The following is a 24,275-nucleotide window of genomic DNA, read 5'->3' as shown; positions in this document are numbered from 1 at the left end:
AATATCTACATGAGTACCATTTTATAAAATATTTATATTAGTAACATTTTATAAAATATCTACATGAGTAACATTTTATAAAATATCTATATTAGTAACATTTTATAAAATATCTACATGAGTAACATTTTATAAAATATCTATATTAGTAACATTTTATATAATATCTACATGAGTACCATTTTATAAAATATTTATATTAGTAACATTTTATAAAATATCTACATGAGTAACATTTTATAAAATATCTATATTAGTAACATTTTATAAAATATCTACATGAGTAACATTTTATAAAATATCTATATTAGTAACATTTTATAAAATATTTATATTAGTAAAATTTTATAAAATATCTATATTTGTAACATTTTATAAAATATCTATATTAGTAACATTTTATAAAATATTTATATTAGTAATATTTTATAAAATACTAGCTGAGGTACCTGGCTTCGTCCGGGTTGAATAAGAATAATACAAATATATGATGAAAAGAACATGTATATTTTAGAGCAATATCACAGTACATTTCCTTCATGACGTTTTTTCAATTTTCAATTTCTCAAAACCTCTGGGTATGCAACATTTCTGGTTTTCTTACTTGGTGCCAAGACATAAAGATTGCTTGGTTTTCCAACCCTCGAGCAGCCCACGTACAGCTGGCCATGGGCAAACACTTGTTCTGTGAAGTTCAGGCCTACAACCTTCATTGATTGCCCCTGCGCCAGAAATATGTCTTGAAATATTCCTGAAATAAGTTGTTGACCTTTTGGCCTATGTTAACCTCAAAAATAATTGGTGGTTTAATTCAGTGATCTGATGTGCAAATCCTCTTCAAATTTCAAGTCAATTAGATGAAAATTGACGATTTTAGAAATTTGGCCCATATTGATATTTTCACCTTTAGACCTCAAAAATAATTTGTGGTTGAATTAGGTGACCCGATATGCAAATCCTATCCAAATTTCAAGTCAATTGGATGAAAATGTAGGATTTAAAAAACTTCACCTTAAGTTGTTGACCTTTGGCCTATGTTTACTTTTTGGCCTACGCTGACCTCAAAAAGAATTGGTGGTTCAATTTCAGTGACCTGATATGCAAATCCTCTTCACATTTCAAGTCAATCAGATGAAAGTTGAGGATTTTAGAAATTTGAAATTGTTGTTGACTTTTGGCCTATGTTGCTCTTTTGGCCTATGGTGATCTCAAAAATAGTTGTTGGTTGAATTCAGTTTGCTGATATGTAAATCCCATTCAAATTTCAAGTGAATCGGATGAAAATTGAGGATTTTAGAAACTAAAAAAAAAAGTGGTTGACCTTTGGCCTACGTTGACCTTTTGGCCGACGCCGATCTCAAAAATAGTTGGTAGTTTCATTCAGTAAGCCGATATGTAAATCCTATTCAAAGTTCAAGTCAATAGGATGAAAATTAAGGATTTTAGAATTGAGGCTGACGACTGTTGAGAAACTCAGTTGAGAGGTTTACTGCCTGATCTGCATGTCACTTTGTCAAGAGAATCATAATTTCTTTCATGACCGGGCAGCGAACGTCATTATGTGCGACATTACGTCACTCCTACGGACGTGAAAACATTTGTTTTCCTTAAAAATATATTTAAAATATATAAAGTAGTACATAAATTAACAATAAAAGAAGCTAAAAAACAATTTAAAATACATTAAAAAGCACATTAAAAATATATAAATATGTACGTACAGTATACTGTACGTACGCGCAACCGCTGATTCTCATTCAAAACAGAGGCGACGTACAGTATTCCTTTACTGTGTCTGTGTTAGCCATGGGTCCGAAGAAGGATAATGCTAGTGTTTCCAAGCGTAATGTGGTTACGATGGACGATAAGTTAAATCTGATTAAAAGGTATGGAAAAGGTGGAAAAGTGTCGGTGATAGTGCATAGACCTTATCGCGAATCGGACCGCAATGCGTCATGGGATCGGAAAGGGTCAATAGCGCCGCCACAAACTACACCATGGAATTGCAGCTGGCGCGGTTTTTTAAACCATTGATATTAAAATAAAAAGTAGCCTATAACCACAGGAATTTTATGCTGATTCCGAATCTGTGTCTAAAACTTTTCTCCGATGTGTAGTTCTTGAGTTATAAGCGGACATCCAGACAGACACACAGACTCTCCTCCTTTATATATAGAGATCTATATTTGTAACATTTTATAAAATATCTATATTAGTAAAATTTTATAAAATATCTATATTCGTAACATTTTATAAAATATTTATATGAGTAACATTTTATAAAATATCTATATTAGTAACATTTTATAAAATATCTATATTCGTAACATTTTATAAAATATCTATATTCGTAACATTTTATGAAATATCTATATTAGTAACATTTTATGAAATATCTATATTAGTAACATTTTATAAAATATCTATATTAGTAACATTTTATGAAATATCTATATTAGTAGCATTTTATGAAATATCTATATTAGTAACATTTTATAAAATATCTATATTCGTAACATTTTATGAAATATCTATATTAGTAACATTTTATAAAATATCTATATTCGTAACATTTTATGAAATATCTATATTAATAACATTTTATAAAGTATATATATTGGGAACATTTTATAAAATATCTATATTAGTAACATTTTATAAAGTATATATATTGGGAACATTTTATAAAATATCTATATAAGTAACATTTTATAAAGTATATATATTGGGAACATTTTATAAAATATCTATATTAGTAACATTTTATAAAGTATATATATTGGGAACATTTTATAAAATATCTATATTAGTAACATTTTATAAAGTATATATATTGGGAACATTTTATAAAATATCTAAATTAGTAACATTTTATAAAATACTAGCAGAAGTACCCGGCATTGCTGGGCGGGGGAGGGGAGGGGGGGAACGGGGGGGAGGTGAGGGGAGGGGAATGGGGGGAGGGGAGAAGAGTGGGAGGGGGAGGGGGAGAGGGGAGAAGAGGGGGGGATGGGGAGGGTGAGGGGTGGGAGGGGGGGAGGGGGGAGAGGAGGGAGGAGGGAGGAGGGAGGGGGGAGGAGAAGGGGAAGGGGAGGGGCGAGGGGGGAATGGGGGAGGGGGGAGGGGAGGGGCGAAGGGGGAGGGGGGAGGGGAGAAGGGAGGGGGAGGGGGGAGGGAGGAGGGAGGGGGGAGGGGAGAGGGAAGAGGGGGGGATGGGGAGGGTGAGGGATGGGAGGGTGAGGGATGGGAGGGGGAGGGGTGGGAGGGGGAGGGGTGGGAGAGGGGAGGGGAAGGGGGGAAGGGGAGGGGAGGGGGAGGGGGGACCCGGCAGAAGTACCCGGCATTGCTGGGTGGGGGAGGGGAGGGGAGGGGAATGGGGAGGAGAGGAGAAGAGGGGGGGAGGGGAGAAGGGTGGGGGAGGGGAGAAGGGTGGGGGAGGGGAGAAGGGGGGGAGGGGAGGGGAGGGGGAAAAGGGAGGGGAGGGGAGAAGGGGAGGGGGTAGGGTGGAGGGGGAAGGGAGGGGGAGGGGAGGGGGACGGGGGAGGGGAGGGGGAGGGGGAGGGGGTAAGTGGGAGGGGGAGGGGGAGGGGGAAGTGGGAGGGGAGGGGGAGGGGAGGGGGAGGGGGAAGTGGGAGGGGAGGGGGAGGGGAAAAGGGAGGGGGCGGGGGGAGGGGGAAAATGGAGGGGGAGGGGGAAAAATGAGGGGGAGGGGGAAAAGGGAGGGGGAGGGGGAAAAGGGAGGGGGAGGGGGATAAGGGAGGGGGAGGGGGAAAAGGGAGGGGGGAGGGGGATAAGGGAGGGGGAGGGGGAAAAGGGAGGGGGAGGGGGAAAAGGGAGGGGGAGGGGGAAAATGGAGGAGGAGGGAGAAGGGGAGGGGGAGGGGAGGAGGGGAGAAGGGGAGGGGGAGGGGAGAAGGGGAGGGGGGAGGGGAGAAGGGGGAGGGGGTAGGGTGGATGGGAAGGGAAGGGGGGATGGAGGGGGAGGGGGAAGGGAAGGGGGGACGGAGGGGGGAGGGGGAAGGGGGAGGGAAGGGGATGGCCAATCAACAATGACGTTGCAGTTCTCATGGTCGGAGAGCAACACAACAATCGGACATATTCCTGCATATTCGCAACAGCACGAAGCGGATTTGGAGACTCACCGATCCTCTGACGTCCTCCAGTACCGGCGTTTCCGGGCGGGGGAAGGGAGACCCGTACATTCCCAACCCGTACATTCGCCCTCTCGACTCAAGCTCACTCGGACAAAAGCCTCGCACAAATTACACCGTGAAGGCCCAATGGTCATGTCTATGCCGCAAATCACGGGCGCACTGAATTGAAAATATATAGAACGCTCATACTCCGTGAAAAGTGAAGCCGCCGTGTCGCCATCTTGGTCAGCACGACTCGACCAACTCGCTTCGCGGATCTCGTTTTGTGCGGCAATAAACTGCTCCAATCGGTTACGGAAGGGTTGTGGAAAGACGTTTCACAGCTGTTTCAAAGACATTTAATTCATATCGCACAAAATCGATACAAAACACGATCGCATAAAAGCTGAAAAAACGTTTGTGACGTTGTGACGGGATGGAACATCACGTGATCGCTCTGAGCGAAACGGCTCGACCAACTCGCTTCACGGATCTCGTTTTGTGCAGCAATAAACTGCTCCAATCGGTTACGGAAGGGTTGTGGAAAGACTTTTCACAGCTGTTTCAAAGACATTTAATTCATATCGCACAAAATCGATACAAAACACGATCGCATAAAAGGTGAAAAAACGTGTGACGTGTGACGGGATGGAACATCATGTGATCGCTCTGAGCGAATCAGTCTGGCGGCGGGAATGGAACATCACGTGATCGCTCTGAGCGAATCAGCGAGCTGCTCTGGAACCGGCTGAGATTAGTGGGTACTTCGCTGAAATGCGCTGAGGTAAATATGAATAAAAAATATGGACCGTCAAATATTTTGAGTTCGGCCATGTTCGTCCCATGCTCAATGGCCATGTCTATGCCAAATATCAAGCACGTAAGCCTCTCCGTTTAGGAGTCTATCGGTAACATTACACACACACACACACACACACACACACAAACTGTGTTTTATATATATAGATATATATCAGTAACATTTTATAAACATCTATATTAGTAACATTTTATAAAGTATCTATATTGCAAACATTTTATAAAATATCTACATGAGTAACATTTTATAAAATATCTATATCAGTAACATTTTATAAAACATCTATATTAGTAACATTTTATAAAGTATCTATATTGCGAACATTTTATAAAATATCTATAGGAGCAAGATTTTATAAAATATCTACATTAGGAACATTTTATGAAGTAACTATATTGGGAACATGCTATAAAATATCTGAATTAGTAACATTTTGTAAAATATTGATATTGGGAACATTTTATAAAATATCTATATTACGAACATTCCCAAAAGTATCTATATTGGGAGCATTTTATAAAATATCTAAATGAGTAATATTATATAAAATATCTACATTAGGAACATTTTATAAAATATCTATATTAGTAATATTTTATAAAGTATATATATATATATATAAGGAATATTTTATGAAGCATCTACATCTGGAACATTTAATAAAATATCTACATTGGGAACATTTAATGAAAATTTTAGATTCGTAACATTTTATAGGAATGTGTTAGAAAGAAAGCACAGCAAATAAATAAAGTATCTAAAATAATAACAGTTCACAAAGGAAACATGTAACATTTAAATCTATTGCCCAAATCATAACTTGAATGTGGCAAGTATAAAAATTTCCAGCAAAAATTTCAGTGAACAAAAAGAGAAAGGCAAATCGCAAGAGCAACAACTACAGAGTGAGCAGTATTTGGAGCAAATGACACATTAACTGCTAAGATTTACTTGAGTCGAAACCGAAATGGAAAAGGTATGGTCAAAAGACAATGACACACTGTCCACTTAATCAGAGGCCTTGGCACACCACTTGTAACACACCTTCCATATAAGCTTCTAAAATAGGAGCGCATGATTCGTTAGATGACTGCTGAATGCAAAAATATATCATAGCTAATTCTGCAGGACATTTGCAAGGACAATCATTTATCCGGCTCTGAAAGAGGAATTACAGAGAGTGCCCACCGAGCAGGGCACCATTATTAAGAGTACCTCTTCGACCAGCTTTTAAAAGTGAAGGTTGTGATTTATTAATGTTGTTTAACATTTTGTCTTTTGGCGTTTACATGTGCTCATTTGCTACAGTCTGGCATTTGTCTTTCCTTGTGAGGTTTCTTCACAGCAAGCACAGAGAAGAACACCAACTGAGGCAGACTTACTGTGGATTGCTCTGGACGCCACACTTCAACTCCAACCTTTGTCCTTCACGAGGGCGTGAGCTGGACGCAGACACAAAGACATGGGGGGGATCTGCAAGACAAAACCAGGCAGCAGGATGGTTCATGCCCTACCAATAAATGTCCAGCATTAGTATTCTCAAACGTATATATTAAACGAGATTAGATTATTCATATAAAATACTAACAATCAATGAATTGTGATTTAAGTTTTTGAGGCTTATTCCTGACTCGAGGTGTTCCAGTTGCAGGTGAACGAAACCCAACTCCTCGATGGGATTTAGTCATTTTAGGTTGTAATTGATATCATCAATGTGCAAAAATGCAAATGCAAATCATTAACTCATGATATTTTAAGAAAACAAAAATGAAGTAAAGTCTCGTTGCTATTCAATGTGCCATTATTTGTCATTTTGGGATATTTGAAAGCAATTAAAATTCCAGCAGAGCCTCAAGTCTGGTTGTGAATGGAAGAACAATGGTCGAGGGCACAGACATTGATCGAATGAAGTATCATCGCAATTGAACAGAATTTCCACATTTTGTTGAATAAATGCACAATTGATCAGTTCACCAAAGTCAGTCGCAAAGGAGACCGATATTGTAATCAGGCTTTTGTTTCGTCATTGCTTTGATAGGTGCCGAGGAAGGCTCCAAATTTGGATACTCTTAAGACTTTCCTGCTTTCTTAAAAGGTTATTATACATCGTGAAGACATCAGGCTGCTAAACTGTATCTAAACTGTTTCGAAATGAAAAAAAAAAATCGAAATTATTAACATTTTATAAAATATTTGTATTTTGAACATTTTATAAAGTATCTATATTGGAACATTTTTTGAACTATCTATATTATGAACATTATATAAAGTAATTACAATAATATATAAACACAAGTCAGGAGATGACGATGGTTCACAAGCGAGCGGTATTCAATGACAAAGGACGGACTATAACCGAAACAGGCCCGGACTGAGGGGTCGGGGGCCCAGGTGGCAGGTGTCGGCCCCCGACATGCGGTGTTCATGCCTATTTACAAAGGGCCCCAATGCGCTGCGTGCGCAGGCCTTTAAGAGCCAGCTGTACGTAATTGTGTGTGGTGCTGGCCTGGAAATGTCAAAACGAAGGGTACCGATCTTGAAATGAGATAGAAAATAATGTATAATCAGTTATGAGGTTAGTTAGCTACACAATACCGAAAATTCGGTTCGATTCCGACAACTTTGAAAATTTGACCTTTGTGACATTCAAAGGTCAAAGGTCGAAGATTCTGAAATTTGTTGGAAAACTTGTATTTCATGATGTATGTGATAATATAAGATCATGTACGACATTTCACCCAATCAGGAAGCGATCAATGTAATAAAACCATCAAAAATCGACTTTTCTAAATTTTGTGACCTTGTGACCTTGACCTTGGGGCGAAAATGAAAAATCGAGCTCCGTGGGGCTAGACACATGACATTGGCCTAACCAAATACCGAAACCCCTGTCAGATTCCACCAACTCCCTCAGAGACGATGTAGCTTGAACTCAATTACCCCCTAAAAAGACATCTTTTTCCGGCGTGGCTCCGCCCACAATGGGCGCAATACGCCCACTCTCGGCAGGACACAACTAGATCATGATATCAACCTCCCACCCAAGTTTCATCAAGATCGGATGATATCATCGGGTGGTTATGCTGCGGACAGACAGACACACACACACACCCATGACGAATATAGTGGTCACTGTTTGATAACTCGTGAACCAATTATTGGGAACATTTTGGAATGTATCTACATTTGGAACATTTTATAAAATATCTATGTTAGCAACATTTTATGAAGTATCTGTTTTTAAAGATCTCTTGATTTTTTTTTTTAAACAGTTGTAACAGAGACTTCTCTACAATAACAAAAGCCCACCCCCACCCCCTTGCTCCTACCCACTAACTAAGGGCAAAATACTTGGAGGACCTGAAATCTGCTTGCCATCGACTATTACAAGTGGTTGCACCTTCTCACAGCAACAAGCTCAAAAAATATAAACAAAGAGCATCCAATGTGCTATTCGTATAAACTAATGATGAAAGATTTGGAAGAAGCTAATGATTTTGCAGATTAAATATAGCCATTGGGATATGTGCTTCTCTACTGAGCCTTGTTGGTATCTCAGTGTTGCCCATTGCATGTTATCCCAACAGTGTCAGTCATATTGGGATAATGAGGCAGCCTGAGGCATGTCGACCTGCACCACAATCCCATGACAATGTCTCATACCTCGAGAGGGCTGGCAGGATGGCCTAGAGGTACACACACATCTGAGATGTCTACCCTGGGTTTGAATCCTGACCAAGCTATAAACTGTCATCCTGGTGTTTCACATGCAGTGTGATTCATCAATGTGTCTGCTGTCCCTCGGATGGACGTTAAACTGGACATCCCTTCTGCCTGCATTAGTTAGTGGATGTTATAGATCCCACAGTGTTCTTCGCGAAGCTCACCAGCACCTTGAACAAATTATAAATTACTGCTCTAACCTAAAGGCAACACTGCATCAGTGGCACCCACAGCCAATGATGCTACGTTGCAGCCTTGTGCTGAATACGAAAAAATATGGTCCATCAAGAGTTTGTGACATTCACTTTTGCCTCCAAAAAGTTCAATTTTGGACAAAACTTCAAGATTAATAAAAACATCTTATTTTGAGACTTGTATCGGATGCAATGGGAAACATTCAGTAACTATGAGCAAATTATGAAAGGATGCCTGCTTTAAAATTGCCCCAAATGAACCGATGAGCAATTCATTGTTCACTTTTTGATTCAACTTTTTTTCACTTTTTCAAACTTGATTTGATTTGAATTGTTCAACCAATTCAACTGCGCACCTTCACTCTTTCATTCCTCTTTTCTCCCACCTCTGAAATAAACTCCCTCACTCTCTTCAATCCCCCTCCTCCCTCCAGGTCTTTAAAACAGCTGTTCACCACCATCTCTCGTCTTCCCCCATCCAAAACCTTGATCTTTTCTACCCCTGTTAATTCACCCCAGATCCACTTTTTTGAAATTCCAAATTCTTTCCTGGAAGTCCTAGCAGTGTCCATGTGTTTTGTACCTCTCCCGCCCACCCTCCCTTCCCATGCATCCTCCCCCCAAGCCCTCTCCCTCCCACAGATCTCCTAATGTCCCTGTTATCTGTTGTTGTACTTGTATGCTTCCCTCTCTCTCCCCATCTTGTCTCCCGCTCCCTTTATCATATGTTTTATGTGTCAGTTTGTTTTTTGGGGATTAATGTTAGCTCTTACACGAGCCTCGATCTTGTATACAAAAAACAAACAAAAAAATTGTTGAGGTCGTGACCTCCTTAAGCCCCAAGTTGGTCCTGGCTCCTCATCAAGTTGGTTCATTTTAACAAACTCATAATGTGGAAAATCTTGATTAATTAATAATTGCAAAAAAAAAGTAATAGCAACAACAACAAACAATGGTACTCACACTGCACGTGAAGAATACGTTGTGCCTCCAGTGACATCTTGTCTAATGCGGGATGATCGACACCGCAAACCAACGCTCCCCCATCATCCAGCCAGCTGACCTCCAACTCCAGATCCACAGACGCTTGGAACATGCGTTCATCCGTCTCCATCACCGTCGGTTTTGAAACACGGTATGATCGTCCATTCCCCTCGCTCGGCGTTTCGTGTCCCGCTGGGGTAGAGACGACGTGGGATGGACGTGTGGATGGGAAGCGTGTCAGTAAACGAGTTATACATGAACAAACAAGTTCTACATCTTCAAATACACACGTCCTTGTGCAACATAACATGGAGTACCTTTCCTCAAATAATACAGCTCCTTTTCTGCAAAGAAAACCTTTTTAAAATGAAAATACATCACGGTTTAGGACTGTCCCTGCCCAGTGGCAGGTGCACCCATTTAATATTCCAAGAACTTTTAGAAATCAGGGAAGGTGGATTTTATTGCCACCAACATGCGAGTTTTAAAGCATGTTCACATTGCCCGAGTGTATTTGCAGTAGAGTTCCAGCCTACACTGCGGTTCTCAGCCATTAGTCTTTGTTTATAATAAGCTAATGCCGTCTATCTGTCTGTCCCACCCTGAAACACAGAAATTGTCCTCAGGGAGAAAAAAAATATTCAACAAACGTTGCTTGAAATTAATCCAAACATACAGGAAAATTATAATTTTTTTCAATCTGACCAATAATTTAACATGGGCGGTGTATAAGTACATAACAACAGATCGCAGCTTCAATCATTCCAAAAAAAAAAAGATTCCTGTTTTGAAATATGCCACGATATATTTACTGTTAAGAAGTATGAGGATTTTGGAATTTCACAATACTCTATACAGTATATTTAATAGGCTCATGCTGCCTGCCCGTCTCCCCTTAAAACACGGAAATGCTCCTCAGAGACAATGCATTATGTAAAAGTCATTTGTATTTATATTGTGGTATTTTTACCACAGGCTTCCAGCTAGTTATTTATTAAATAAAGAACGTGCTTCTGAAAAGTTTGTAGAAACGTTAATCATAGGCTTTAATGATATAATAATATTAAACGTATGTGTCTTACCTTTAAGTTCCCTGTCTCGGAGGAACCAGCGCAGAGAGGGGGCTGGCTTCCCCTGGTCCGCTGAGCAGCTCATCGCCAACGTGTCGCCTTCGCGTAGCTCTGTGTAGTCTCCCAGGAGGGTAGGAGGCTGTGGGGCAACTGGAACCAACGGACACCAAGTAAATACTAGTAACATTCGCAGAAAGCATAGTCTCGCCTTGTGCACTCTTTCTGAACAAAAACTGAGCACACTACTATTATGGCCCCTATTATGCATCCATGCGCCCTATTATGTCACATTGCCATTATCCATAGCTTTATTTAATATTGATGGATTATTAGGATAGTTAACGATCACTTTTGTGCACATCAAGGTTAAATTGCGTCAATGAAGATGAATATGAAATAAGCCTCTCCGCTTTGATACAACCCTACTTTGATCGGACACAATGATTTAAAGTTCAGTTAATGATTACAATCCATTGGTTCGGTGGTTTAAGAGAAGAAGGTTTTTAAAGGTTTTTTTTTTCCTTCAATCCAATATGGCTACCAGACGCCGTCACCAATGACGTTGTCGTTATCAAACTTATTCCCGAAAGGTAATGTGTTAGTTATCACCTTTGTTTCCCCACGGGTAGTCGATGATATACATAGTTTTGGATCCATTGGTTCAGCAGTTTGAGAGAAGATGCTTCTTAAAGGTTTTCACTTAAATCCTACATTGCAGCCAGACCATGTGTCCTACGATGTTGAAATTTTCAAACTACATTCCCCATGGCAAGTTGATCATATGTATGAGGTTTTGCATCAATCTGTTAAGCGGTTCTGAAGAAGAAGATATTGTACACCGCTCCTTTTCTATTCCATCTCCAGGCGCTGTATGACGTTATCACCAGGCACCGGAGGGGGCCTGGCGATGACACGCACTGAAAGGGAGTCCTCAGTTTTCACTCCGGTTTATTTTTTGTTTTCTTGTTTGTTTGTTTGTTTGTTTGTCTGGGCGATATCTCGGCCATCCTTTGAGCTAGGAAGCTGAATTTTGGAAAACGGTAATTTGGAAATCTATCAATTTGGAAAGCAAAAACGGTATTCTTATTTTTTGATTAAACAATTAATTGATTAATTATTATCGATTTATTAAGTACTTATTTATTTTCTTTTTCATCTGGCCAATATCTCAGGCACCTTTTCAGCTAGGAAGCTGATATTTGGACACCCCAGTGACCAAGTGAATTGGCTATAAAGGATATTTTTGATTTAGTGATTTATTTCATTTAATTTTTTTTTCAATCCTATATGGCCAGACCACATGACCAATGACATAAATTTAATTCTTCATTCACATTGGGTCGTACATCAGACATGAAGTTTCAGATTTTTTGAAAAACAATTTTAATTCAATCACCTATGGCTGAAATACCACTTCACTGATGGCGTCATTGTTATCACCCTATATACCCCATGGGAAGTTGACATGCCGTTTCAATTTTTTTTTCATTGAGTAGTTTCGGAGATGTCAAATTTTTTTCCTTTAATCTAAAATGGCTGCCATACCATGTGACCAATGACATCAGAGTTACAAATAAAATATTCCCCATTGGGAGTCCTTCCTATATTTAAAATTTTGCATCGATCGGACAAGCAGTTGCAGAAAAAAATATGTAAAGTGAAAATATATAAACGTGGACACACACAGACAGACAGACAGACAGTCAGAAAGGGCCGTTGCAATAGTCTCACAACACCTTCAAGGCGAGATTAACAAGAGCAATGTTGGGTTTAGGGTGGGATGGAGGCAGGTGCGGGGCAGGTTAAAGTGCTGTCCAGATCGACTCACCAAAATAAAAAAAAATGAAGGGCAAGGCCTTGGAGGGTGGAGGCAACAATGGTAGCACAGTATTATTCAGTTATCAAACTAAACACAGGCAAAAACACGCATGCAGATACAACACAATGCACACGCACACACTCACACAGTCTGTCACTAACGAGGGGGATAATGAGTACATAAATGTGAGATGTTAATTCGTATATTGAATAATCATTTGCATTTATTCTTAACAATTAATAATCATTTGCATTTATTCTTAACAATTAATAATCATTTGCATTTATTCTTAACAATTAATAATCATTTGCATTTATTCTTAACAATTAATAATTAATCATTTGCATTTATTCTTAACAATTAATAATCATTTGCATTTATTCTTAACAATTAATAATCATTTGCATTTATTCTTAACAATTAATAATCATTTGCATTTATTCTTAACAATTAATAATCATTTGCATTTATTCTTAACAATTAATAATCATTTGCATTTATTCTTAACAATTAATAATCATTTGCATTTATTCTTAACAATTAATAATCATTTGCATTTATTCTTAACAATTAATAATCATTTGCATTTATTCTTAACAGTTAATAATTAATCATTTGCATTTATTCTTAACAATTAATAATCATTTGCATTTATTCTTAACAATTAATAATTATCATTTGCATTTATTCTTAACAATTAATAATCATTTGCATTTATTCTTAACAATTAATAATTAATCATTTGCATTTATTCTTAACAATTAATAATCATTTGCATTTATTCTTAACAATTAATAATCATTTGCATTTATTCTTAACAATTAATAATTATCATTTGCATTTATTCTTAACAATTAATAATCATTTGCATTTATTCTTAACAATTAATAATCATTTGCATTTATTCTTAACAATAAATAATCATTTGCATTTATTCTTAACAATTAATAATCATTTGCATGTCCCTTACCAATTGATAACTGTCTAAATGATCATTTTTGGGTAAGGGTCCATCTTATGCCATAATAATTTCCAGAATAATATCGATTCACCTTCACTCTTTCGTTCCTCTTTTCTCCCGCCTCTGGAACAAACTCCCTCACTCTCTTCAATCCCACTCCTCCCCCCCAGGTCTTTAAAATGGCTGTTCACCACCATCTCTTATCTTCCCCCATCCAAAACCTTGATCTTTTCTACCCCCGCTAATTTCACCCCAAATCCTACACTTTTTTGAAATAACAACTTCTGTCCTGGAAGTCCTTGGTGTCCTTGTGTTTTTTACCTCTCCCTCCCCCCTCCCCGATTCCCATACCTCCTCCCCCCAAGCCCTCTCCCTCCCACAGATCTCCCGATGTCCCTGCTCTCAAATGTTGTACTTGTGCGCTTCCCTCTCTCTCCCCATCTTGTCTCCCGCTCCCTTTATCATATATTTTATGTGTCAGTTTGTCTTTTTGTGATCAATGTTAGTTAGCTCTTACACGAGCCTCGATCTTGTATACAAATAAATAAATAAATAAAAAATAGGAATGCTCGTTGTCGGCAAGGAAGTGAAGTTTTCAAACCCCTTCATCCGATCTATCAATCCATTTCTTAACAGTTCTTCATCCTGAACTGCCCAATCAGGACACAACACTCAGGCAGCAACAACCTCCTCATTAATCTCATAATGCCAGAGATTTTCCTCACCTCCCCTCCTTTATTTGCCTTTCTCCTGCATCAGCACAATCCTGTTGTTTTATTGAGCCCTTCATCTCATCGCCATCTCTTTTCATCTTCCATCCCCATTTCTGATCTTCGTGCATACTCTGCTCCCCTCCATTTAAACCTTTTCTTTTCTGTCAGATCCTGCTCGTCCATTTGTCCCACCTCATTTCTGTGCCCCCACTTTATCCCACCTCATCCTGTGCCACACTAGCCCCAGTTTACCACACCTCATCCTGTGCTCCAATGGCCCCAATTTGTCCCACCTCATCCTGTGCCCCAATGGCACCAGTTTGTCTGATCTCATCCTGTTCCCCACAGGCCCCATTTTATCCCACATCATCCAGTTCCCCACTGGTCCCAGTTTGTCCCACCTCATCCATACCCTCCCCCCATAATGGCCCCAGTTTGTTCCACCTCATCCTGTGCCCCCACTTTATCCCACCTCATCCTGTACCTCAATAGCCCAGTTTTTCTGACCTCATCCTGTTCCCCTCTAATCCCAGCTTGTCCCACCTCATCCTGTGCCCCACTTTATCCAACCTCATCCTGTGCCCCCACTTCATCCCACATCATCCTGCATCCCACTAGCCCCAGTTTTTCTGACTTCATCCTGTTCCCCACTGGTCCCAGTTTGACTCACCTCAACCTGTGCCCCCCAATGGCCCCAGTTTGTCCAACCTCATCCTGTTCCCCACTAATCCCAGGTTGTCCCACCTCATCCTGTGCCCCACTTTATCCCACCTCATCCCGTGCCCCACTTTATCCCACCTCATCCTGTGCCCCACTTTATCCCACCTCATCCTGTGCCCCACTTTATCCCACCTCATCCTGTGCCCCACTTTATCCCACCTCATCCTGTGCCCCTACTTTACCCTGTTTCCCCAATAGCCCCAGTTTTTCTGACCCCATCCTGTTCCCCACTGGTCCCAATTTATCCCACCTCATCCTGTCACCCCCTCCACTGGGCCCAGTTTATCCCACCTCATTCTGTGCCCCAATGGCCCCAGTTTGTCCCACCTCATCCTGTACCACACTGACCCCAGTTTTTCTGACCTCTTCCTGTTCCCCACTGGTCCCAGTTTGTCCCACCTCATCCTGTGCCCCACTTTATTCCACCTCATCCTGTGCCTCAATAGCCCCAGTTTTTCTGACCTCTTCCTGTTCCCCACTGGTCCCAGTTTGTCCCACGTCATCCTGTGCCCCACTACTAACCCCAGTTTTTCTGACCTCATCATGTTCCCCACTGGGCCTAGTTTATCCCACCTCATCCTGTGCCCCCAATACCCACAGTTTGTTCCACCTTATCCTGTGCCCCACTTTATCCCACCTCATCCTGTACCACACTGGTATTCCACACTGGTATACCACCATTCCACATCACATCTCCCTGCTCTCAAACGTTGTGTTTGTGTGCTTCCCCTTCTCTCCCCATCTTGTCTTCCGCTCCCTCTTTTTATATGTTTTGTTTGTCTGGTTGATTTGTTTGTGAAGTAAATGTTAGCTCTTTCACGAGCCTCGATTCAGTATACAAAAAAAACAAAAAAAACGAACCCCAGTTTTTCTGACCTCTTGCTGTGCCCCACTGGTCCCAGTTTATCCCACCTCATCTATGCCCCCCAATGGCCCCAGTTTGTCCCACCTCATACTGTGCCCCCCAATGGCCCCAGTTTGTCCCACCTCATCCTGTGCCCCAATGGCCCCAGTTTGTCCCACCTCATCCTGTGCCCCAATGGCCCCAGTTTGTCCCACCTCATCCTGTGCCCCCCAATGGCCCCAGTTTGTCCCACCTCATCCTGTGCCCCAATGGCCCCAGTTTGTCCCACCTCATGCTGTGCCCCAATTTATCGCACCTCATCCTGCACACCACTAATCCCATTCAAAGATTCAAATTCAATGTGCCTCATGCTTGCCAAGAAAGATAAACTAGTAGGTGTTTGTGCAGTAATCATCTTGATATGAATAGCTGGGTTACCTCTGCCACTGAAGGTGGATGGAGGTTATGTTTTCACCCCTGTCTGTCTGTCCGTCTGTGAACAGGATATCGCAATAAGTTGTGGACGGATTTGGACAAAACTTTGCGGACTGGTTGTGTGTGTGACAAGGATGAAGCTAATCGATTTTGGTGAAGATCCAAATCCGGATCTGGATATGAGAAAATTTTAATTTGTAAGTAATTCTTCACCATTGAGAAATGGGGATAAAAACTATATCTACCAGAATATTAAAAAAGTTGTGAACGACTTAGGACAAAACTTGGTGAATTAATTGGGTAGATGATGTGCGTGTGTGCACGCGAGTGTATATGCAGGTGTGCATGCACGTGACAACCGCAGTAGGGGATAAAAATCCACCATGCATATACTGTAGGGGTGGTGGGAGAGGTGGTTATGGTGGTTAGACAACTGCAAAACTTTTAAAACCTTGGACATAGTTCATGCTTCTCTGCATCACAAACGTTATTTGAAGATTCACATAAAAGCCTTTTGTATTTGACTCTTTCACAAAACATCACTCGGCTGGTGAATGGCTGCCATGCCATGATGTTGAGAAGATGACAGAGGGGTGGGGGCTTCAGGAAGAGAAAGGTGTTGTGGAAATCTATTCCACTGGGAGACATGATATTCTGAAATGGAGGAAAGGCCCAAAATGTCTGTGGGGGGGGGGGGGGGGGGGGAAGAACCGAATGTGGCCTGGCCCGCTTGAATAGCCGGTTCCTTGGTGTCCTGGGAGCTCCCCATAAGATTGTCAGAGAAATTGAAAGAGCTCAGGAAAGGCAGAGCAACTTGGACAATAGCAGGACTTGCTGATGTACAAGATCTGTATGTCTTCAATGTCTTAAAAGGCTCATGGATAAGGGTTCGTACGTATGTTACAAGGAGATTCAGACACGTTACGAATATTTCATTACCAAGTACTATGGCGTTAGAAGTTGATGCCCAAATAAACATGGCGTACAGATTTGAAACTGTGACTCCATCTTCATGAAGTATGATGGGGACGTCACGGAGGCCAAGTCTGGTGGTGTATCGGAAGAAATAGGAGCGGAGAAACGATCCCGTCAGGCCCTTTTGCCCCGCAGATCGCGGATGGAGGCTTGTATGCTGAACCCAGGCCAGGGAAATCGATTTGCTGCAGCTTAGAAACAATAACTGTGGGAACATTCCAGATGAAAGAATGAGCCCAGCAGTGACTGCAACATCGATGGTTCAGAGTACCGTAAGCCGCATTTACAAGGTTGATGAACAGGAGTCTGCCTTGCAGTCACCATTGCATTCCACCTGTTGCCACTCCATACGAGGACGAGAGATCCAAGATATTGCTGTGCCAGAAATCTGTGCATTCGTCTCATTATTCAGCAGGGCCTCGCAATGTTTTAACTAGAGGCCTAGACGACACATGACAACATGGATGGATGTCGGCATGGATGTCGGCTCAACATGGATGTCGGCTCCGTCGGGAAGAGTGAAGAGGCTGTGACCGAGACGTAACAGTTACTGCAACGTCGCCGCAACATCACTGATAAACACTCAGGTGGGGTACTTGATACACATTGAGATGTTTCTTAATGCGCGAGGGCAGGTTGAAAGTAGTGCGTGGCCTAAGGGAGCCAATGAAAGGATTGTAATTCATAATTTGAACCAAAATATTGTTGCGAATATGGAATTTGGCCTCCATATCCGCTTGTAAATATTCCCCTATTTCCCCAATACTCCCCAACTATCCCCAATCCCCCATTCCCTAGTCCCATTGTCTGTAAACAACAATCAGTAGAGCCGACCTTCCCCTTTTTCCCCCATTAAATGTCGTGCCCAGGTCCACCGCATCACACGTAGACAACTTTCGGACATCTTGCTAGTTATTCTTAGTCTATGTCAGTTAAGGACTCGTTTCCATTAATTATGACTCTTCGTTGCACCAGAATGTGATTATATGGCACCAGTAGTGAGTTTAGGACCTTTCCCATACCTCCTTCCATCTTCTTCCCCAAACAACAACAACAACAACAACTACAACTACAACTACAACAACAATTACAACAACAACGACGCTGCGCGGGGGGAGTGTGCGTCATCACACCGGCTCGGTTAGCCGCCATTGACAATGCGCTCCGGACCATGCGCTCCACGGGGTTACCACGAAGGGGCTCCTTGTCAGCTCCTCGTCAAGGGCGGAGCCGGTAAACCCCCCGCACGCACCCAATGAGAAGCAACGTGCCGATTCCACGAGGCGGAGCTAACGAGCCGAGGGCGTGTCACTCCCCGCCGGATATACGAAGCGACTCACCGGATGTGAGGTCAGATGCGCCCCCAGCTTGAAGAAGAGCAAGTCACTACCTCCGAGCGCTGCGACCTCCCTGCATGCTGCATCTCTGGACCGAGTCGATTCTGAGTCGATTCTGAGTCGATCCGAGTCGATTCTGTCCCTGAGCCCAGGTGCACCTGGAGCCATCGATCCTGCCTTTCCTAGCCATCAATCCCCGTGTGAGTCAGCCTTTTGTCCCGTTTATCTGTCGTCTGTTGGGGTTAATATAAGATTGTGTCTAAGTGCTTGTCTTTCTATGCTGTACCTCTCGTCCCTGTAATCTGACCTTCCGAACGAATATAATCTCCTCCGGAGGTCTTGAGAACCGTATCCATGGTGTCGTGTCATTTTAATCCCAGCCGTGTGTCTTTTCCTTCATTGACCTAGCGTAGCGCGATTAGTCAACGTTCGGGTATAATCGGGTAACTTGTGCAGACGTGGTCATACCAAACCGCTCGGTAAATAACATCTAAGCCACGTCTATAACAATTGGTTGTCAGGAGTTGGATTCGAACCTGGGACTAAATTTATTTAGCCCAAATTTTGGAACACCAATTGTACTATTAGAGCAACAATTGGTGTCTGGGAGTGAGATTCGAGGCCCGACCAAATTAAAAAAAAAAAAAAAACGAATAGAGGAAAAAAAAAAAAAAAAATTGGTCAAAATTTGGAGCGGCCGAAATTTGTTTTGTTTTATAAAACCCGAATTTTGAAATCGCGCCATGGCTGTTCAAGGCGACGGGATGCCGGTGGGAGAGATAGACGGGTTAGGGGTAACCCAGGACCTCGGGGAAATGTATGTGGAGAAAATGGTGGAGGAGAGTAAAGAAGGTGTGGTTGAGGAGGTATCAGGTGCACTAAATGGCGCTCTCGCGCACGTGGTTACAGCGGCACCAAATTTTGCCGCGCCCTTTGTACCAACGGTGGAAGACATGCAATTATTTATGGCTGAAATGGAAGCCCTTTTGAACCGGAACAGGGAGCGATGGTTAAACCAAATTGAAGCAATAACCAACAGAATGGATGACCGCATGCAAAAATGTGGGGAGACCATGGATCGCATGGTGGGCGAAAGGGTCCCAGGGGTGCACGAGGAGGTAACGCGAGTCGAAAAGCGCTGGTTGAGCGAAGCGGAGGAAAGCACGGGTACAATGACGGGGGTAGAAATCGCGACCCGGGGTTTGGAAAAGCCGGCGACCGATGAGGTAGAGGAGGGTGTTTTATTAAAGCCAACGGTCGTCGAGGTGAACAAAGAAATTATGGGTATAGTTGAAATTGGAGAGACCGGGGACTTAAAGTTAAAAGAGCAACAATCGGAGGAAGGAATGGAAATTGCTCAAAGTCTAAATGCACATCCTGATGCTGTACTCGCTAATCCAAATGGAAGTTTGCAGGTTTTGGTGCAGGGAGGAAGAAGAACCCCGAAGGTGAGACGTGCTGTGTATTGTGCTGGGAGATTTTGTAAGAGGATGTTTAGCGACAAAAGAATTTTCGCGCGCTTGGGATCGAGGAAGCACCCGGGCGTTGGTGAAGGGTCCCGTGTGAGTGGAAATGGCACGCGTGTGAGGAAAAAGTGTGCGTCGGCGAGTGGGTGTGTTATAAAGTGTGGGAGTGAAACCGAGTGCGAGCGAGAATGCACGTCGGTGTGTACGGGGTGTGACACAGGGAGTGAGAGCAATACGGAGTGCACGCCCATGGTGAGTGTTACGGAGGACGTAACGGAGGAGAGGTGTGGACCAAAGTGTGCGCGAGAGGTGTGGTGTGTAACAGGGAGAGCGTTGGTGGAATATACGGACGGCGTTGGAACGCCAGGTTTTGTGAGGGTGAAAGGGGTAGCGTATGCTTGTAAGCATGCAAGTGAAGCGTCGACGGTGACCGGTTTAGTGGTTAGAGCGACGGATAGCCGATGCGAGCACTCGGTGCGAGCGGTGCTTGGTTGGGTGCGAGGCCCGGCGCGGGTCGATGCTGCGTCGCTTCTCTTCGAAGCGTCGTTGCCGATTCGGGCTTGGCCCCGCCCCGCACGGTCGAGTCCGGGCTTTGTCGGGCGAGGCGACCGGTCCGGTTCGAGGGCGAGTGGGAGGAAGCGGAACGGTGCCCCCTCGTGGGGACGGGGTTCCGACCGGGGGAGATTGAGCCATCGGGCCCGGGACCGCAAGGTGCCGCGCCGAGATGGTGCGTGGAATCTCGGTCCAACCAAACCACCTACCTCCCTTGAACCGAAAGCCGGACGGATTCAACCTGCAGGCGACCAAACCACCCGAATTCATTGCTCGGCTTTGCGAAACCGAGTTTAATGATGTCATGGCGCACCGAGAGGATGTAATAAGTAGACGGACGATGATGGTAGTGATTTGATACGAAATTTATAATAGTGGGTAGAATTGGCAGTAAATGGAAAATTTTTGAATTGGTTGGAATTTGGTGTGCCAAATTGATAGTGAGAGACCCCCGATGTGGTGGGATGGCAAATCCACCATCCCTCACAGGGGGGGGCAAATGCGCAATAGATTATGGGGTGTATGGCAGTGAAAACTAGCCCGGGTGGGTTAGGTTATATTGATAGGGATCTAGAAGAGATTGACATTAGGTGACGTTAAGGTTAGTTAGTGACTGATACCTGTAGTGGGGACGCAGGTAGTTTAGTGTGGATGATAATGACGTGGGAGCGCAATAGTTTAAAGGGACGACTGGGAAGCGCAAGTTTCAGAAGGGAGTAGTTAGCTGAGATGATGCCGTGTGTGTGAGAATTGAACAGGTGTGATTGCACAGGTGTGCAACTGGACAGGTGTGTGGAGCAGTGTGTGAGTAATGAGTGTTGTGGATCAGCGCGAATGCGCTTGGGGAGAGAAGGGTGCAGGTGGCACCAGGTGTGAGAGCACAGGTGTGCCAGTACAGGTGTGTGGAGAGAGTTGGAGTAAGTGGTACGGAGTGGTGTGCATGGTGCGAAGGTGTGGATGGGGGAAGAGTGGACCCCTATCACGGATACCCGGGGCGGGTAGTGTAAGTGTTAGGTAGAGGGTACAGGTAAATTGTGGTTGGATATTGGCATTTGTGGTGCGGTTGCAGAATGGTGTTGTGAATGGGTGCATTAGTGTTGTGGAAATGGCTGGGCGTGTAGCCTGTTAGTGTGTGTAGTTGGTTGGGCACTCCACCACTGTGAGGATGTCGGCCAGGTGAGGCCGCAGGTGGGCTCTGGGAGCCGGTAGTTGTGAGTGGGTGCCTGAGGATCCCGGGTGTGGATCGGGCAGCCCAGTGCCAGAGAGGGCACCGAGTGGGGAGAGCGCCAGAGGGCCTTCCCCAGGTAGTTAGGTTAGGGTAAGGAGCAGGTAAGCTCGGAGGCAACCGCAGTGGTGGAGGTGTGCAGGTGGGTAGACCCGCTGGGAGAGGTACACGCCACAGCCCAGAAATTGTGCGAGGGCACCGGGAGATGAATCGGGGGAGTGAGACCCCAAATTGAAAAGCACCACAGTTGGCCAATGGGAATTGGTTTTTAGAACCCATAGTGTAAGAGGGCCAATGGTTTGGCCGGAGAAAGACCCCGGGTAGTGTAAAGTTGTTAAAGTCATTTAGGAAATAGTTAGGATTGATGAACCTGTCGCACCATACGCAGCCACTTACCTGTGGTGATGATGATGACTCCACACCTGTGTTTTCTTTGTTTTGTTGCAGGAAATGAAATTGCTGTGTGGATTGTGAGACGCATCACGACGTGGATGAGACATTGGGGTGATTCCATCTCTCCCTCCCTAGGAGGGACTGATGATGAATTGGTAATGGCAAATTATGATGTTGAGTTGGAGATGGCAAATTATGATGTTGAGTTGGAGATGGCAAATTATGATGTTGAGTTGAAAATGGCAAATTTGATTGGTTAGGAGGGAGAGAAGACGAATTTGGTATATGGGAGGAACGGGGAAGACAGTAGGGATGTTTGTTGATTTGTAAAGTAGATGTTTATGGGTAGTGTTGTGTTTTGTGGATACAGTAAGGGGTAAGGGAGGGGCCATGTAGGTTACCTGGTGGGGGGGGGGGGGAGCGTACGGTAGGAACGTACCTGTCTCACCTGGTTCCCATGTGCCCCCAGTGTGCATTACCTTGCATTGCGTGCACTTTTGCGCCCTTACCACCTTACTCACTTGTCTGCTTCTTTTGTCTCCCACCTCCGAGGATCTGGCTTTGGGGTAGAGAGAGAGGAGAGAGAGGTGCTGGCTTCGCAGTTGTGGGCCTGCACTTTCGCTGCTTGCTGCTTGGATCGATACACCATATGGACCGCAATGTTTGTGGCCACCCACAATGGACCGCAGTTCTTTTGCGGCCAAGCACCACCCATGGATGGACCTATGGGTCAACGTGGCACCTATGCCATACAAGGTGAACCACTAACAGTTGGCCCCCTGACGGCCACAATAAAGAAATGGACGCGGTTGGCGCCTTTCTTTATTTTTCTAAGGAAGTAAGAACACCAAGTGCACCACACGAAGGCAAGACCAGCGGCAGAACATCGGCCGGCTGCGACACCACACAATGATTTATAGACACTTTATTGGTGCACCGGATGGTGCTCACTGTGTGATGGGGTGGTGCTTTTCGTGCTGGGAAAGGGTGCTCTGCACGTTATTAAAGGCCGTAGGCCACAGAGCACTCGTGGGTTGGTGTATCGATGCTGGCATGCGTGCGCTCTCTATGCATAACATCTGCATGTGTCCCTCCAAAAACAGGTCCTGGATCGTAGTGTAAATATCAGCGTAGTCTTGTAAATAATGCTCCCTACCGGCTGTATGTTTAGTTTGAGGATTCTTTCCGGATTCGGTTATCCTGTGGGTGTGTTTCTGTGAGGAGAAGGGTGCAACGTCGCAGGGGGACATACTTACTCATTTGTGAATATCTGTAAAACTGTCGCACTCAGGGTAGAGTTAATAGTAGAGGGAACTACATTGCGTGCCAAACTAAAGTAGGTAAAAATTTATCGGGTCGGGACGCCCCGAGGGTAGAGAAGGGTGCAATGTTGCGAATATGGAATTTGGCCTCCATATCCGCTTGTAAATATTCCCCTATTTCCCCAATACTCCCCAACTATCCCCAATCCCCCATTCCCTAGTCCCATTGTCTGTAAACAACAATCAGTAGAGCCGACCTTCCCCTTTTTCCCCCATTAAATGTCGTGCCCAGGTCCACCGCATCACACGTAGACAACTTTCGGACATCTTGCTAGTTATTCTTAGTCTATGTCAGTTAAGGACTCGTTTCCATTAATTATGACTCTTCGTTGCACCAGAATGTGATTATATGGCACCAGTAGTGAGTTTAGGACCTTTCCCATACCTCCTTCCATCTTCTTCCCCAAACAACAACAACAACAACTACAACTACAACAACAATTACAACAACAACGACGCTGCGCGGGGGGAGTGTGCGTCATCACACCGGCTCGGTTAGCCACCATTGACAATGTGCTCCGGACCATGCGCTCCACGGGGTTACCACGAAGGGGCTCCTTGTCAGCTCCTCGTCAAGGGCGGAGCCGGTA

At 43.6% G+C, this 24,275-nt stretch overlaps 1 protein-coding gene across 2 annotated transcripts in view; it reads right to left on the bottom strand.

The window, feature by feature from the left end:
- The window catches only part of LOC137439526 (cell adhesion molecule 2-like), a 132,557-nt gene that overhangs the window by 56,990 nt on the left and 51,292 nt on the right, over nucleotides 1-24,275 (bottom strand). For both annotated transcript variants that reach the window (XM_068135357.2, XM_078768115.1), the window contains exons 4-6: nucleotides 10,936-11,073; nucleotides 9,833-10,045; nucleotides 6,335-6,425 (exon numbers count right to left, since the gene is read on the bottom strand). In XM_068135357.2, the coding sequence (XP_067991458.1) occupies nucleotides 6,335-6,425; nucleotides 9,833-10,045; nucleotides 10,936-11,073 (442 nt within the window). The remainder of the gene's footprint in view (nucleotides 1-6,334; nucleotides 6,426-9,832; nucleotides 10,046-10,935; nucleotides 11,074-24,275) is intronic.

The sequence above is a fragment of the Myxine glutinosa genome, chromosome 14 (genome assembly GCF_964187855.1).
Source record: "Myxine glutinosa chromosome 14, kmMyxGlut1.1, whole genome shotgun sequence".
NCBI classification, from domain to species: domain Eukaryota; kingdom Metazoa; phylum Chordata; class Myxini; order Myxiniformes; family Myxinidae; genus Myxine; species Myxine glutinosa.
The sequence above is the reverse complement of the archived record's forward strand: the minus strand, read 5'-3'. Positions and strand labels throughout refer to the sequence as shown.